The 17,600-nt window shown below is 34.7% G+C and overlaps 3 protein-coding genes across 12 annotated transcripts in view; 2 read left to right on the forward strand and 1 right to left on the reverse strand.

Moving 5' to 3' along the window:
• The window catches only part of LOC111385065 (zinc finger A20 and AN1 domain-containing stress-associated protein 8-like), a 5,246-nt gene extending 2,712 nt beyond the window's left edge, over window positions 1-2,534 (forward strand). For all 3 annotated transcript variants that reach the window (XM_023009446.1, XM_023009437.1, XM_023009429.1), the window contains exon 3: window positions 1,758-2,534. In XM_023009446.1, coding sequence (XP_022865214.1) covers window positions 1,772-2,275 — 504 coding nt within the window. In that variant the 5' untranslated portion in view covers window positions 1,758-1,771 and the 3' untranslated portion in view covers window positions 2,276-2,534. The remainder of the gene's footprint in view (window positions 1-1,757) is intronic.
• Window positions 2,535-12,345: 9,811 nt separating this feature from the next.
• Window positions 12,346-13,287, forward strand: LOC111385085 (zinc finger A20 and AN1 domain-containing stress-associated protein 5-like). The gene has a single exon (XM_023009456.1). The coding sequence runs from the start codon at window positions 12,460-12,462 to the stop codon at window positions 12,955-12,957; it is 498 nt and encodes a 165-aa protein (XP_022865224.1). The 5' UTR covers window positions 12,346-12,459; the 3' UTR covers window positions 12,958-13,287.
• A 1,599-nt stretch (window positions 13,288-14,886) lies between these two features.
• LOC111385094 (uncharacterized protein At5g08430-like) overlaps window positions 14,887-17,600 on the reverse strand; it is a 29,205-nt gene continuing 26,491 nt past the window's right edge. For all 8 annotated transcript variants that reach the window (XM_023009512.1, XM_023009496.1, XM_023009490.1 and 5 more), the window contains one exon: window positions 14,887-15,631. In XM_023009512.1, the coding sequence (XP_022865280.1) occupies window positions 15,234-15,631 (398 nt within the window). In that variant the 3' untranslated portion in view covers window positions 14,887-15,233. The remainder of the gene's footprint in view (window positions 15,632-17,600) is intronic.

Below are 17,600 nucleotides of genomic sequence, written 5' to 3' on the forward strand. Positions count from 1 at the left end.
CAATCCCCCCCCCCCCCCCCCCCCAAAAAAAAAAAAAAAAAAAAAGGAAGAGAGGAAAGAAACGAAGAAAACATGCACACAAGCATGACTAAAATAATGGAAAATTTATTTATACCTTCTCCTTGAGCTAGCTGGAGAGAGATGTAGGTATGTTACGGACTTAAGCTACCTTTTTATGCGAAAAAGTTTAATATAGTTATCCTATCACTACTTAGGAGTTAAAACTGCATCTTTATCCATATGATTGGCTTCTGAATAGTGCATGAAATCAGTATATGTGTGCATGTAGTGTATTGAGCTGGCTTGCAATACTGTTTTGTATCTTTTCTAAGGGAAGTTTTATTTGTCCGGTTTTGTCTTGAATGTATTATTCTAGTAAAAGCTGTAATTTGAAAATAAGCAAGTGTAAATGGAGTGATTACAATAGTTCCTTCACAGTTAAGCTTATGATCATTGATATTATTTTGTGAAGAATGTGTTCCGTGCAATTCTTATGCCATTGAAGGTGATTTTCTTATCTATTAATGCTCCCATTCAAGGAGATTCCATTCCATATTTTCTTTTAGCACCTGACATTTGCTTCCCCCTGGAAACAGGAAAGAAAAGAAGAAAATGTGCCCATGAGATTGACTGAACTAATGGAAAATTTATTTATGTGTTCTCCTTGAGGTCTGCGGAATGAGATGTTGTGGGTTTGTTATGGACCTAAGCTACCTATTTGTGCAAATAAAGTTCGATGCAGTTATCTTATGATTGTTTAGGAGATAGAAGCACAGCGTCTTTATCCATCATGATTTACTTGAGAGCATGAAACCTAGTAGATATGTGCATGTAGTATCATGAGTTGATTGCTATATTTTCAGTAATTTTTTTTTTTTCAATTTTTTCAGATTAAATTATTGGTCTGCCTCTCTTGAATGTATCTTTCTGGTGTAGTAATTTTTTAAACTGAGTATGTAAATGAAGTGATATGACGGCTCGTGCAATATCAAGCTTATGATAATTGATCATATTTTATGTGGAATGCATTATATGCCACTGAAGGTTATTTTCAAATCCATTAACAACAAACGATGCTACCGTCCAAGGAGGTTCCATTCCATATATTCTTTTGGCACGTATTATTTGCCTTCCCAAGAAAAACGAAAGAAAGATGAGAAACACGAGCATGAATAAGCTAATGAAAAATTTCTTGTACTTTTCTACTACAGGTTTTGGGAATTAGATGATGTAGGTATTTTATGGACATAAGCTACCTTTCTATGCAAAGAAGTTCTGACTATTAGAAGTTAAAATTACTGTGACTCTAGCCATTACTATTGGCTTCTGAACATAGAATGAGACCTAGTAGGGATGAGCTTGCAGTATCTTGAGCTGGACTTGCTGTATTGTTTGTATTTTTCTTAAGATCGATTTTACTGCTCGCTTTTCTCTTGAATGTATCTTCCTTGTAAAGTTGGAACTCGAAAATATAAGTCGGTGTAAATGAAGTGATTACAGTGATTCGTGCAATGTGAAGCTTATTGTGCGGACTCATAAAGTTCCTTGTAGAGAGTTTGATTTTTTGGGTGACAATAAGCATTATTCTCTTCTTGCAACAGGGAAACTTGAATAGTGTGGTGGTGCATTTTGTCTTTGCGCTTTAATTTCAGTTTATTTTCAAGAAAACATAATCCATGGAAGAAACAGGCTGTTGATTATATTAGGCTTACATGGTCGTTACTTTTATGCTGCTTCATGAAATTACTGTGGTGCAGGAGAGTCTCAAAAGATGGAGCAAAATGAAACTGGGTGCCAAGCTCCTCAAGCTCCAGTCCTTTGTGTGAACAAATGTGGATTCTTCGGAACAGCGGCAACCATGAACATGTGCTCCAAGTGTTACAAAGACGTGGTTTTGAAGCAACAGCAGGCCAAGTTTGCTGCTGCATCAATTGAAAGTATTGTGAATGACAGCTCCAACGCTGATGATAAGGGTTCAACTGTTGCCATAGTTACTGGTGTGCAGACTGCTTCACCAGATACAATTGTTGCATCAACACAAGCGTCTGCTGTATCACTAGAAACTGAGAAAAGTGAAGAGCTTCCGAAAAGGTGCAGCACTTGTAGGAAGCGTGTTGGTTTGATGGGTTTTAATTGTCGATGTGGCAATCTTTTTTGTGCTGTTCATCGCTACTCCGACAAACATGAATGTCCCTTTGATTATCATGCAGCTGGTCAGGAATCTATAGCCAAAGCCAACCCAGTTGTGAGGGCCGAAAAGCTTGACAAGATATAGTGCATGTGGGTTTCTCGTGAACCTAGATAAGGTTATCTTGAAAAGAAGGCTCAAATGTTCTATTAGGCGTCGTAGATCGTAAATGGTTGAATGCAGTAATATGGCGTCTTTCCAACCTATAAATCTATGTCTCCTTTCCCAGTGTCTAGTGCTTGTTTGTGTTTTGGTCTGATGGTCTTTACCATTATTTTCTTTGTATTCGACTTTCTTGTGGTGTGGCTTCTACATTTAGTAATAATCTATTTAGCTCTCATGTCTTGCTTTTTGAGTCATCCAACTGGGCAGCTCGTTACAAGTTCTGTTTTTTCCACTACTTCGTGGAGTGATATTGTGGCGGGTTAGTAGCAGAAGATTTGGTTTTTTTTTCTGTGGGTTATTTGTCAAACAGGTTTAGTTTATTGATGTAACCGCACGCTTGCACTTGGGAGCCACTGATTCCTTTTAAGTTTATTCTATAATTACACACTGAGGTGTATCTTAGGGGAGAAATTTGGAAACTGGGAATATTTTGAGGCTCCTCTGGATTTCATTGCTGGAAAATGCTTTGAAATGTCTATTCCATGTGTAGAGCACATGGCAATCTGTTACAGCATTAGGCAATTGTACGGGTGGTGCTAGATCATAGAGCCAACCTATAGGTGCATGAATATCTTCTATAACTGGTGAGTGGTATGGACTACTTTTCAATACAAGTACCTTGTCCTCTTGATGGGCAATCTCCATGTGAAGTTCTTATAGGTGTCATTTGAGTCTTATTTTTCGAGAACGAAGTTTGTTAATAAGTGATTTGTTCTGAAGAATGTGTTGTTGAAGAGTAAGAACAAGTTATGAATTTATGTTCAAGATTATTTAACTGAAAGAATGTATTGTTATAAATGGGTTTGGGAAAAAAAATGTATAAAAGAGTCTCGGAGAATGAGACATGGTACTTGTTATGTGGTCACTGAATTTTTAGTTAAAACCCAAATGAGTCGCTAGATTTTAGCCTCCATTGGCCCCTTTTAAAACTCATTAATTTAATTTAAATTTTTTTTCTCCTATTCTCAATCACACAATCTTCAATAAAATAATATTTTATACAATAGAAATTTTTTCATTCTTTTACAACCATCCTTTTTTTCAAAAAAAAAAACTATTCCCTCCATTATAAATTCTAATAATGGGGGTCAAACGGGGGCTTAATTTCTAAATTGGGAACTTTAATTTAATTTTAAATATTATCTGTTGAGCCCGCCTTTTGTATTGGTCACGTGGACAACAGATATTGGATCTCGCTTGTGTTCACACACACAAAATTAGGCGCGATTTGACCATAAATACGATTGGAGGCTTATGACGATAATGAACGTGAGAGTGCTTTGTGACACAGCGAAAACGTTCATATACCGACAAATTGATCAAGTATGATTGCAAATAAAATGAGCAATTGTAGACACCATCAAAAAATTATAAGAGATTACCAAACTCAGGCATGTAAAGCAGAAGACTTATGGCCTATTCAGTAATGATTATGAGAATTAATTTTTTAACTGTGAAAGGGAAAAATGGGTTCCACCTGTGAGTGAAGAAGTCAAATGACAGCTAGAATAGTAAAATAACGATTAAACATTTGATTTTTTTGAATGAAAATTTGCTACCAAACAGGGCTCAATTATTTTGTGTGTAAAGTTTGCATATATATATATTTTTTCATTCTTTGAAATGTTACAAGAGCTGCTATTTCTAGTATTCTAGCCGAAATGATGGCTGTCGGATCAAAATCAGGTGGCTTCATCCCATTAACTGAACTTTTTATTTTTGTTCTGAAGGTTTTTAAAGATGACCTCCGCCTCTATGACAATACCAAATGCCCTCTCTGTTTGACTCACCATGGTGGTGAAGATATCCACCACGTTGCTGGTCTCAATGAAAAACTGCCAACGATCTGTCCAAAACTTGTGAAATGTAAATGTTGCAGTTTGGACCTTTGGAGGAAACATTGACAGAACTTTCGGAGCCAACTTGTAACTTCGTTGAGAAAATGAGAGCTTAGGGCGAGGACCTGCGTCAAACGCAATGGACCCACTTGACGTCCTCGCCCTCTATAAAGAATTTTGCCTCGGGGGCTCCATAATGGTTGGCCTCTTCTAAGCCCCCTTGGCTATAGTAATTGAGGCTGGCATCAATTTCTCCCAAAGCGAGGCCGAGGGCTAGCCATTAACCCACTCTCTCTGGTGACAGAGAATTTTTGTTTCTTCTTGTGGACCTCCTCAACCTTATTTTTTCCCTTATCCTTAATGGGAGATTGCCCAACTCCTTCGTGACTAGCAACTTCTCTGCTGATCTTCTCCACTTCGTCCCTCACCGTTTGGTAACAACTAATGATGGCTTCAACACTTTCCTCCTTGCATTGGAGGTGGCAACCAGGATAGTGGTCATATCAAGGGCCTCATCTTCTCAAAGTTTTCCGCGAAGAAAAGAAAAAAGTAAAAAAAATGTATAAACCAAGAAGACGAAAATCTCAACTATAGAGCAAGTTTACCTCTTTGGGCCATCAAGCAAAATCTTCAAAGAACTGCTTGGAGTTGATTATGAAGGCAGATGTCTTCTACTATTCTCCACTCAGCTTCAGACAACTCGAAGTAATCAGCTAACCCTGCAGAACATGGGAAAGGGTCAAAATCAGAGTCTAAATCAACTAAGTTTAAATCCATAAAAGGTACAACTCGTGCTTTTGAATACGAAGTTGGAAATGTCGCGTGGGAAATAGTGTTTCCCTTACACACCTGTCACTTCCTCCTTATCCAGAGCCATGTTTCCTTCTACCTTTTGATGGAGAAAGGAAGTCCTATGACGAAGGAGGAGTGTAACCCCCATAGACAAAGAGAATACCATCCCTTCAAATCTCTTTTCCTAAAGCCCTAGGTTGGAAAATTGTTTAGAAAACATGAAGAGACATGCCTTTTCCAAGGGAGGTCTCCTTCCACTAAAAATAGGTTCCCACTTTCTGAGCCCTAGCATTGGGGACAAACTGGATGGGCGCCAGCCCGTACAACCTCAAAACGGCTCTAAAGAAGGGATGGATAGGTAGACTGAGACCTGCCTTCAAGAGAAACTCACTGATGGTGACACAACCTTGTCTAAGAAAGCGAACTCTCTCATCAAGAGAGGCTAGGAGTTTAATATTGCAAGGGATACAATGTTTTTCTCAAGTCTACTAGATGGGACGAAAAAAAAAATAGAAGGGATTTTGGTAGCCCCCCAAACCACCTCGTCTCCTCTATGTTCCCTTGCAAGTAGTAAACTTTGTCCAGTCCTAATAGCTTAGATAATGTCGGCTGTGTTTGTCATGGTCACTCCCATCTCAGAAGCTACATGGCTAATATCTAAATCCCTCTAGAAGGTGAAGATGCCATTAAATTAGTAGTTAAAAGTGTGAAATACTTCCAAGATTAAACACAAATCACCAAAGAAAGGTGATTATGAATAGCAAAAGATTTGGAGAAAGGAGTGAAGAAATATGATGAGCAAGAGAAGATTTGAATTCTGTTTTTAACAAAGGCAAAAGTGTTTTTTACCTAGAGTTATCGCCTTTTATAGACAAGGCCATTCAATCCCCATCGTTAAATGATGATCCGGACCATCCAGCCATTTATTCGAAATTCAATCTAAACCACTCAACACATTTGTCATTTCTTTTTTTACGGTCTAGATCACAGCGTCTACATTACGAGCTCAATGGTGGGAATGCTTTGAAAGATCCAAAACCAAAAATAGTGGTATTTGCTAGCAACAACATAATGGAGTTTCAATCCCGTAAAACACGCTTGCAATAGTCATTATTGCTCATTATATGCAGCGACGGTTGCGTGTATTGGAAAGTGAAGAGCCTCCGCACATTTCTTTAAAATCTGCAAAAGCAACAAATCATTTGGGTGCTATAATTAAGGACGCCTTGTACTACTGACATACTCCAATCCCTTGCCTCATCAAAATTATTGCTTGCAACTTCATTCAAATTGACAAAGTACACCACTTCAACCTCAACATATACAACTTCGGCAAGACTTCGGATACATAATAACAAGCAGCCTTAGTCAAATGAACCTCAGCCCTGCTTCAACTTCATAATAAACAAGAGGCACAAAGTACAACTTCAGCAAATAATCTCGATAAGTGCTTCAAACACACTCATCATAACTTATGTTTTCAAATTCTAATTTTTATATAAATATTTGCAATTAGACTTGTAAGACTATTTTGAGTTAAAAATAATCACCCCACAAATCTTTTTGCTTTTACATAAATGACTATGCATAGACTTGGGGCACTGTTGTTACGCCTCGTATCCTAAGCTCCCACGTGAAGCCACATCAAGGCCAAGTGGATGAGCCAGCGAGGTCAAGATAAGGAATAGGAAAAAGCTCTGCAGCTGAACTTCTTTGCCAAGGCACTCTTCCATCTAGCAGAATTTCTTCTTGTCCAAAACCTTCTCTTTGAGCCGAAGTGCACGCTGTCTTTAAAAGCAAATCAGCAGAGTATCTGTAGAAATGATTGATATAACGTTTGTATATATAACTGTAAAAAATGTCAGCCTTTAATGTAGGGCGACTGACCCGTTGTCAATGTATTTAATGTATGATAGAGTGATGTAAGACTTCATTTAATGAGATGAAGCCAAGTGGTTTGATCCAATGGCCACCACATCGGCTAGAATACTATAAATAACAGCTCTTGTAACATTTTAAATAATAACAAAATATATAAATATGTAAACTTTATGCACACAAAAGCATTTAGTCTTCTGCTTACATGCTTAAGTTTGGTAATTTCTTATATTTTTTGGTAGAGTCATCTGCAATTAATTATTTTATTTGCAACCATAGTTGATCACGTCGTTGGTGCCCGAGCATTTTCGTCTCATGTCATAGAGCATCTCCCACTTTCATTACCTCCATAAGCCGCCGACCGTATTTACAATCAAAACATACAGAAATTTGTTTGTATGAACATAAGTGGACTCAACATCTGTTGTCCATGTAACGAGTGCAAAAAGCAGGGTCAACATTATCCTTTTGCCAAATTCCATTCGTAATCATTTGTTGAGTTAATAGAATTACTTAGCTGATAGACAAACTTAACTGATCTTCAAAGTACTTCAAAAAAAAAAAAAATGATAAAATGAGAGTGATGATAATATTTTTAAATTGAAAGATTAAAATGCACGTTTTGGCGTGTTATGCAACTAGAAAATGTAAATTTGAATATGGTCATGAACTAAACAATTTTCATTAATTTAAAAATGAATTAAAGTTCAACGACTATATATTGAAATTAAATTAAATTTAATAATAATAATAATAATAATAATAATAATAATAAATAGATAAAATTTTCGCTAAATATTTACTGTCCCGGTATAAAATTTACCCAGCCAATTGGGCAAGACGTCCTTTTGCTAGAAGCTCACATGGGTAGTCTTTTATTAGAACAACGGTTGATATGGTAGGATGTGTTTCAGTGTGTATGGAAAATCAATGATCCATACGGATTGGTAGGCTGCATGCTATGATAAAATTTTATTATTAAAACAATTTGATGAGAATTGAAATTAAATATTTTGTAATTTTTTATAAAAATTGATTAAATGCGTGGTTAAAATATTGTGGATCTAATAAAATATGTAGTTAAAATTAATTTGTTGATTTTGACTTAGTGCAAGTTTGGTTATGATTTTTCACCCAAAAAAATCAATTTTTTGACCGTTATTTCCTTAAATCAGCTGTCATTTTTTACTTCTTCTCTCACAAGTGGAACTCACTTTTCTCTTTAACAGTCAAAAATCAATTCTCATAATTACTACCGAACAAGCCCTTAAATTAGAATTTAGATTATAATCTCTACCAAATAGATGATAAGTCAATTACAAACTGTCTAATTTACAATAGTTAAATTAGAGGATTAGGTGAATTACGATATGAATAATTCATTTTATCGAAGGGTGCATTGTTTCAAACCAACCCCAATGCCGCGAATGATCATTACAACTAAACAAATATTAGTTTGACATTGTGGAAAGATATTCTTTTGGTAAAACGAAAGAAAGTGGAAACAAGAAGATGATGATGATAAGATTATTCTATTGTTACTGCTCATTGGGCCTTCAAGTTAATGACTACTTTTCATTCGGGGAGAGCAATATGGGCGGTTGGCGTGCTGCTACTTGTCTCTCTTTCCTTCATATAATTTCCACTTTTTTTTTTCTATTTATATTTTACAAATACCATGATTATAACCTTTTTGGAATAAAATTGCGTACAAGTTTAGATTAGGACAATGACGTGAATGTCATTTTCAAATTTACAAGTAGAAGGTGCATTTTCAAGTAAAGTAGTGCATTCATTGACGGTTTATGTTAAAAAGAAAGTAACATCAGACTCTTATCATAATCGATCAAACATTTCTCTGACTAAGCGAGGAACTTAACTTGTCATACTTCCATAAATAAAGCTCATCAAACAAGATTAATCCATCCACAAAAAATACTCCATTGAAGTATCTAAAAAAAAAATCATAGTTATTATAATCGAACTGGACACCAATAAACCAGACAATGATCCAGTCCGATTTGTGCTAATTGGTTCATTAGTATATGAACCAGCTAAGAACCATTCAAAATAGTCCATAATCCTTCAAATCGGACGAGTTTGGATGAAACCAGAATTGATTAGTTACCTAATTGGTTTAAAGCAAAATTTTATATCTCATTTGCAAAGAGTTGGATTCAAACATGTGCTCTCAATATGAATTATGAGAAGCTTGACCAACACGACAATTGATAAATCTTAACAATAATTGTGATAAATATAATGTCTCTTAGTTTTCAAAAATTATTTTTTAATTAAAATTTGATCTTGCGATGATCCAACATTTGAACCACCGATCCGATGACCAGATGATTTGTCCAAATCAACAATTGGGTTAGGTATGATAACTATGTAAAAATCTATTGCTTAACATGTAACCAATATAATACACAATTTTATTGATCGACAAAAGTCATACTTTGTTAAAGAAAGCAACAAAGAAAGTTATTGGAAAATAAAAATTCAGAAACAGTCAAAGCATGTTATCAAAAATATTGAACAATATATTTTTACCAACACGTGACATTGCTAAAATAGGAGAATTTGACAATAATATGTGAACACTGCCAAATATGCGCATTGTAAAAGGTTTTAACAGCAGGCACTAAATTTGCTAAATTTAAGAAACATGCCACTTTCAACTACTTTCTTTGACTGTTGTGTCAAAGTTGACTTTTAACAAAATGCATTGAACATTGTAAAAAAATGCAAAATATGTAAACTTTTTCAACAAAATATGAAAATTCCATAAATCATCTGAACCACTTGCAATATTTCTTGAAAGGCATTTTGGGAACTATAACTGTTTTAAGGGTCCGTTTGATTGTAAAGATGGAATTTGGGTAGAAATAAAACGAATTTCAGAGAATTGAATTCTCTAAAAATTATTTTCCTGATAATTGTAAATTATTATGTTTGATTGGTATAATTTTTTATGTAAAAAATGTTAAAATAAAAGTATTTTTTGCTGTACGTTTGACTTTATTTTACATAAAACTTGTCAATTAAAGGGATAGATTTTACTGGTATTGGGAATGAGATTTATTTCCATTGCCAACCAAAAAAAAAAAGAAAATTATCAATCTTTTGGTGTTCGTTTGACTTCGTTTTACATGAAAATTGTCAATTAAAATGAAATATTTTTTTACAATAATCATTAGAATTTGTTTCCATTGCAAAAATAAAATAAATAAAATAAAAATCCCTTGAACAATAGGTTGGAAAACAAAAACCAAGAAAATATTATTTCCCAAGGCAAGCAAGAAAATGGAATTCCATGGAAACTAAAACATATCAAACACACAAAATTGCAAAAATATGAATCAAACAGGCCCTTATTTCCATGCATATTCACCATTTATTTCAAAATTCTATTCTAATTCTAAATCACATCATTTTTATTATTATTATTATTATTATTATTATTATTATTATTATTATTATTATTATTATTATTATTATTATTATTATTATTATTATTATTATTATTATTATTATTATTATTATTATTATTATTATTATTATTATTATTATTATTATTATTATTATTATTATTATTATTATTATTATTATTATTATTACGGATTGTATTGGGATAGGCCTCTTGATCTCTCATTCTGTTGGAGATTTTAATGTCTCGTTCTAATCTTAATCCTCGCTTATGCAGAGGTAGGATAGGAATTCACATTTCCCGTTTCACTAATCTCGATTAAATAGAAAGAACGTCCAATTAAAGGTGATGCACAACAAGGATTGAGAGTAATGGATTTTTTTGCCATTCCCGACGTTGTCTACTCTTTCGATGATAAAATAATAGTACATCTTATATTAAGAGGATGTTTGGTAAGTGTTAAAATTAGATTATTTTTTTTAGTAGATTGTGATAAAAGTTTTTTATATGTGTAGTTGAAAAGTTGTGGACCCATGAAAGATGTTATTAATAATGATTATTTGACTTTGTCTTAAATTAAAATCAAATTTTAACTCAATCCAAACAGGCGCTAAATTAAAGGAATTTTATTATTATTTAGTTTAGTCAATTTACTAGTCTCAGGTGTCCAAAATTATGTTCGATGAATGTAGTAAAAGGATTAAACTTATAGTATTTATGATTCTAAATCAGATATTATTAGACAAGATTAAAAAAGTGATGTATACAGCATAATTATTGATCATGTGATTTTGATCCTATCTTCTATTTTTCGATATTCTAATATTTGGTTTTTTATGTTTGTTATTATACAATGAGAGAGGACAAAAGAGTAGTCTAGTTAAAAAAAATAAAATAAATAAAAATAAAACATTCCCTCACCAAAACCCAACAAGAAAATATCTAATTATTCTACATGAACTCCCCCCGTTTCGATCAAACCATCTAGTTTCCTTTGTTTATTGCGGAACATATCTCATTTCAAGATTTGTCGACTGTCTTTCTTTCATTCATCCATAGGGCCTTGGTCAATCACTTTTTTGGGCCGGGAGATCCTTTTCCATAGCCGGAGTTCGGAGGTTTTAAGGCAAAATTCATCGTTTTTCGCTCTCCCCCCACACCCCTGCCCTCGCTCTCTCAATTATTATATTATATTCATTCCACATAGATATGTTTGCTTTCCTTTGCTGCTCATTTCAAATTATATGTTACCTTCCTTGTTGAGATTATAATTAATGTCCCTATTTATTATCAAATCATTATTCAGTCCCTGTTTCAGCTACATTATTTTTATAAAAATGTATTTTTGAATAGTATATTAATGAGAAATGTATGGTTAAAAAATAAGGAAAAATTTTGAATTTGCGTATAATATTATTTTATTGAAGAATGTGCAATTGAAATGAAATCAAATCACTGTTTAAAAATATTGTTTTGAAAGAATGTGAGTCAAATGAGGCCTCAATATTGGGTATATCAAGAAAAATAAATGTAAAATTTATAGTTTCAACATATATTATTTAATTTTTTTTAATTAGTATGAAAAAATAAGCAAACTTATCTTTATGGAACGGAGAGACTAATAATAAACATTAAGAGTGTGTTTTGACATGAAAAATATCACTTATAAAAGAAAATATTTTCCTTTTTTGTGGGAACCAAAAATCTGCTCTTTAAAGAAAATATTTTCTTTAAAAAATAAGAAAAATTAGACATATTTTTAAAAGTTGAAAAATATTTTTACTTCAAAAAATAGCAATCAAATATTTAAAGTAGAAATTTGGGTGAAAATTTGATTTTTTTATGAAAATAAATGTAATCAAACACAACTTAAAATAACTTGTAATGGTAACGGGTAAGGATTAACACGTCAAACCTGATCTAGAAGCACCCTCTCACCTAAACCACCACCTGTTATTATTTAAAAAGAAAAAAGAAAAAAAAAAAAAAGAAAGGTCACGAGGTCGTTTCCGTCCATTCACATCCTAATCCGCGTCTCCATGAGGCCATTATCCTCACTTTCCCCCCTTCAAAATCGAACCCACAAACCAATTCTCCTACTCTCTACTTCTCCCTTTTTTTTCTAAATCGATAATCACAAAGTGTTTTTCTAATTAATTTTTGCAATTATGGCTCAAAAAACAGAGAAAGAAGAGACGGAATTCAAAGTCGTACCGGAGACTATCACGGTGTGTGTTAAATGCGGTGTTGCTGGTAATTCTGCGCCCAATGATTTGTGTAAGAAATGTTTCAACGCCACCGCAGCTGGCTCTGCATCCACCGTGGTCACGGCGGCGGCCGGATCTAAGAAACTATTTAGATCCAGCTCGTCCTCGAGGTCTTCGCTGGAGAGGAAATTCAATCAGGTTCAGATCCGTAAGGATTTGAAGAAAGAGGATTCGGATTCGGTGGAGGTTGTGCTGTTGAAGCGGGAGGTGAATCGGTGCTCCGGTTGCCGGAGGAAGGTAGGTTTGACCGGATTTAGATGCAGATGCGGCGAGCTCTTCTGCGCCGATCATCGGTATACGGACCGACATGATTGCAGCTACGACTACAAGGCCGCCGGACGAGAGGCCATCACGAGGGAAAATCCGGTGGTTAAAGCAGCTAAAATTGTCAAAATTTGAAGAAAAAATTATCAAATTTATACGCATGTGTGTCAATCCAGAAGCACGTGAAGTGAAGTTAATTGAAATTGATCAAAATTTGTAGAGCCTGGCTCGATCTTCATCGTTAACGTGTCCTTTATAGAAAGAGGACGTGAAATTGAAAGGGGAAAAGAGAGACGGAGAGGAAATTCGACGTTTCTTTTCCTTAAAATCTTCTGGTTTTGTTTCATCTTATGCTGTAATTTATTTCTGTTTAATCCGGAAATGGAAGGTTGTGCTTTCGAATAAATATATGCGTGTTGCAGTTTCGATTTCTGGGTTCATTTTGGAATAAAATTAAAATTTTGCAATTTACCTCTGACACAGATTCTGTGTTTCATACTTCACATAACGATTAACGAAAGGCATACTTTTGAAAATTCGATACCCAGTTGAGGGTAAATTTGTCAGTTGAAATAGAAACGACGGCCCAGATGGGGCCCGTTATGGGAGTGTGTCTGTCGTTTAAGATCGTGATAAATTGGCCTATTGAATCCAGGAGACGATAAAATGCTGAGATATGCCCTCGTCTATTTCCTGTTATTTGTCCAAAAATATGATCATTATTCATCACATTAAGCTATTATATTTGGCTATCTATCTCGTGTGATTTTAGTAATGACTATATTTTTCATTCTCATTTTTACATTAATGTGTACCAAATGAGGCCATTGTTACAAATTGTTGTCACACAAGTCTCTGGGGTTTTTTTGTTATTTATTTATTTATTTTATTTTATTTTTTTGAAAAATAAACCTACGAATTATTTCATCACTGCCTTTCTTTTTAAATACATTATAGTTGTTTATGTTTATTTTAATATTAGAATTAAAAGTTCTTTTTCTTTTTTTATGCTATGGAACCTTTTTTTTTAAATATGGAACCTTAAGTTTAAATATGGAACCTTTTTTTCTTTTTTTATGCTATGGAACCTTAAGTTTAAATTTTTAATTTATGTTTTCCCTCCTCTTCTCCATATCTAAGTTATATATATATATATATATATATATAATAATTATTATTTTTTAAAAGTTGAACAAAATTCTGATCCCATTCCTATTGTGTATATGTGTGTGTACTTTATATTTTTAGATATTCTCAAATTCTTATAATCGGTTTCTTAACTTTTACGGTATTATGGTCGTATTAGAATAATCCACCACAATACATCTTAATCAAATCCCCCAATCGTAATCTCCTAAACATATGCCCTCATCATTTACGGTGTATCAAACATGCAAGCCAGTAGGGAAATCAACTCAAATAATAATAACAACAAATAAATGTACTTATACGATCATAACAATAATGATAATAGACATATATATATATACACACACACACACAAGAAGAACAAGTTTGAATTCAAATACAATATCTAATATTTGAGTAGTTCTACTACGACTCGGTGACGAAAGGTTTTGAGTAGTGCTTATTTTATTAATAGCGTACATGTGATATCCTCTTCCCTTATTGCTGCATCGCTTGTGACGGTCGACCAAGGATTGCATGCGGTAGCAGTCCAGGGATCAACCATATTGAGCAGCCAAACATTATGTCAAAACATCTGACACTGTAACATGATTTTTTTTTTTTTTTTAAACTCTGTATTAAGAGTACATAAGGACACACGTACCTTCAAATCCAGTAGCTCTGAAGTGTCGAAGGAGTGAGGGTCATAGGACATCGAGTAAAATTCTTATAAAAGGTTAAAAGTTTTTTCTTTTTCTACAAGCTGTTGACAAATAAGATAGAATCTCTAGAAAGACATTAACACATGTAGAGAGGTCATCAAATTAAGAGATTGACAAACGTTGTGAAAAACATCCTAATGATAAAGAGTCCGGAGAAATTTCAAAAAACTAGTAACATTCCCCTGTTCAATAGTATTTTTAATGATCCAAATCCAGCTACGACTATAAATTGTATAAAAAGATTCATTTTCAAAAACACACAGAGTGCAGTACTAACAATGAAACAATCCTTACAAACTCAACAACTGATACCTCTCTAATCAAAGAAATACAAAATGGATCAGGTGGAGACTATTCTTGTAACCATGATGCATTTGAGAATCGACTTCGACTAACAAGAAGATATCTTCTGTACTATTTTACTAGGGCTTCTATGCCTACAATATTGTAAGAAGAAAGTTCACAGAAAAGAGGGCAAAAAGAAAGGGGAAAAAAAAAGGACTTATCAGAAACTTGCAGACTTCAAGATTTCAAAAGCTTCTTAACATCATCTCTAGTTGTTCAGAGAGGAAAAATTTGATGGAGGAGGTTGAGTAAGGGAACAGCATCATGTTGGCTTTGGCCACTTCTCCAAACTGTGAAACCTGGATGGAAGTAATCAGCATCACTCCACCGTTTCAGGTCGTACAATGAGAAGGGACCTTGAATGATACCCTGTGGATCCACGTAGTGCCATATCGGAGGAATGCACAGGTCCCCATAATCAATTTGTTGACCCTCATTTTTTGAGTTTTGGGGTGGCAATTCATCATCGCTCAAATCAATCACCTCCTGTTCCTCCGGCTTTTGTTGAGGGTTCATTTCTTCCAAATCCACAATCGTCATCAGTCCATAGTTTCCATTGACTGGTGGCTCAGAATGCTGCTTCTCTATCTGAACAAAGTCAGATGGTTGATCCTCTGCAATCATTTGCCAGTATTAGCAGGGGAACAAAAAGGGCTGCAAAACTATAGAGAAGATACATCATAAGCAGCAAACCATGTCTGCTGTTAACTGCAATATACCATCTAAGAAAGCTACTATGTATAAACCTGCAGAACGAAAAACAATCTAGAAGTTTAGGACATTCAAATCATTTTTGCTGCATTACTAGGTAAGATGCTTATGCTGGGATCAGGTCGCATCATTTATTACTGTTGCAACTGCCAAAGCACTGAAAGCAACACGAGTGAAAATAGAGAACCCAGACTTTGTATCCCTTTCACTTGTTTGAAAGTCTCGTTGGCTTCGGTTACTGAATACATAATTAGTTTGAGTATTGGAAAAATAAATTTAGGATTCCAAATAGTAGTCGATCATTTCAATTTGGAATAAATCCCTACAAAGATACCATTCTTCACCTGGCGGCTGTGCTTCATAATGGCTACATTTGATGATATTACATATAAAGGGTAATATGCAAGAGTCGAGAATGTGTAGAAAACCGGTTAATTAATAATTAATTTAGTATGATTGATGTACCTTATATAGTTATTTCCTTAGGTAAAGATATTTGCTTTCCTTAGATTAGGAGATTGTATTTCCATATTTATGTGTATCTGGTTGTATAAATATATTCATAGGGATGAAATAAAAATAAGACACAAAAATTATTGTGCGATTCATTAGCTTCTACATGGTATCAGAGCTAGGCATCAATTATCCTAGCACTCCATGACAGAAAACACAAAGAATCGGCCGGAGAAGTGTTCCAAACCAAGACGGAGGCAGTCTCCTCTATGGGCTCCAATAACCCTGAAAATTCCTCCTTTCAACTCACTGTCGAAAAATTGAACGGAAGGAACTTTCGAGAGTGGGCCCAATTGATCAAACTAATAGTTGAAGGTAAAGGAAATTTGGGTTTTCTCACCGGCAAAACCAAGAAACCGAGAGAGGCGACCCTGCTCCAAAAATGGAAATCGGAGAATGCCATGATAGCAACCTAGCTCGTCAATTTGATGATCCCACCATAGGTAAAACTTAACTATTTTTACCAACGACGAAGGAAGTCTGGGAGGCCGTAAAAGAAATATATTCAGATGTAGAAAACGCATCACAAATATTTGAGATTAAGACTCGACTGTGGCAGACTAAACAAGGAGAGAGAAGTCACAAATTACTATATGGAGATGACAAACTTGTGGCAAGAACTGGACCTTAGCCTCGAGGAAGAGTGGGAGTGCCCAGGCGACAGTGTGCGCTACAAAAAGAGGGTTGAAAACAAGCGGGTTTTTGAGTTCCTTGCCAATCTAAACCGCGAACTGGATGATGTGAGAGGAAGGATTTTAGGCCGGCGACCGCTACCCACTACACGCGAGGTCTTTGCAGAGGTTAGGCGAGAAGAAAATCACTGGAAAATTATGTTGAAGACCGACAATGATGAGGCGACAATGGAAGGTGTGTTGATGTCGAGAAGAACTGGTGGTGTAAGTAGACTGAAGAACCACAACAAGTTGGGTAATGGGCCAGGCAATACGATTAGTTTGGATGGAATAGGTGCAAAATCTGAAATAAATGGCCCCAAATAATAAAAAGGACATCCATGTTGTGAACATTGTCGAAAACCAAGACACAAAGAAGATACACGTTGGGATTTACACGGAAAGCCTGCTGATTGGAAACCAAGAAAAAATCGAGTCTATCAAGCTACAGTTGTTCTTGCTAAAAATTCTAAAGAAAGTAATTCTACTTTGAAATGTGCATTTATTCTTGAACAATTGGTAAAGCTGTACCAAATCTTTTCTAATCTTCAAAATTCGAGTAATCATTCCCCACATGGTCCATCAAGCTCACTAGCTTACAAAGGTAATCACTTGTGTGCCTTAACTACCTCATCAAAATACAAAACCCCGTCGATAATTGATTCAAGTGCATCCGATCATATGACTG

This window comes from Olea europaea, chromosome 3 (genome assembly GCF_002742605.1).
Source record: "Olea europaea var. sylvestris chromosome 3, O_europaea_v1, whole genome shotgun sequence".
NCBI classification, from domain to species: Eukaryota; Viridiplantae; Streptophyta; class Magnoliopsida; order Lamiales; family Oleaceae; genus Olea; species Olea europaea.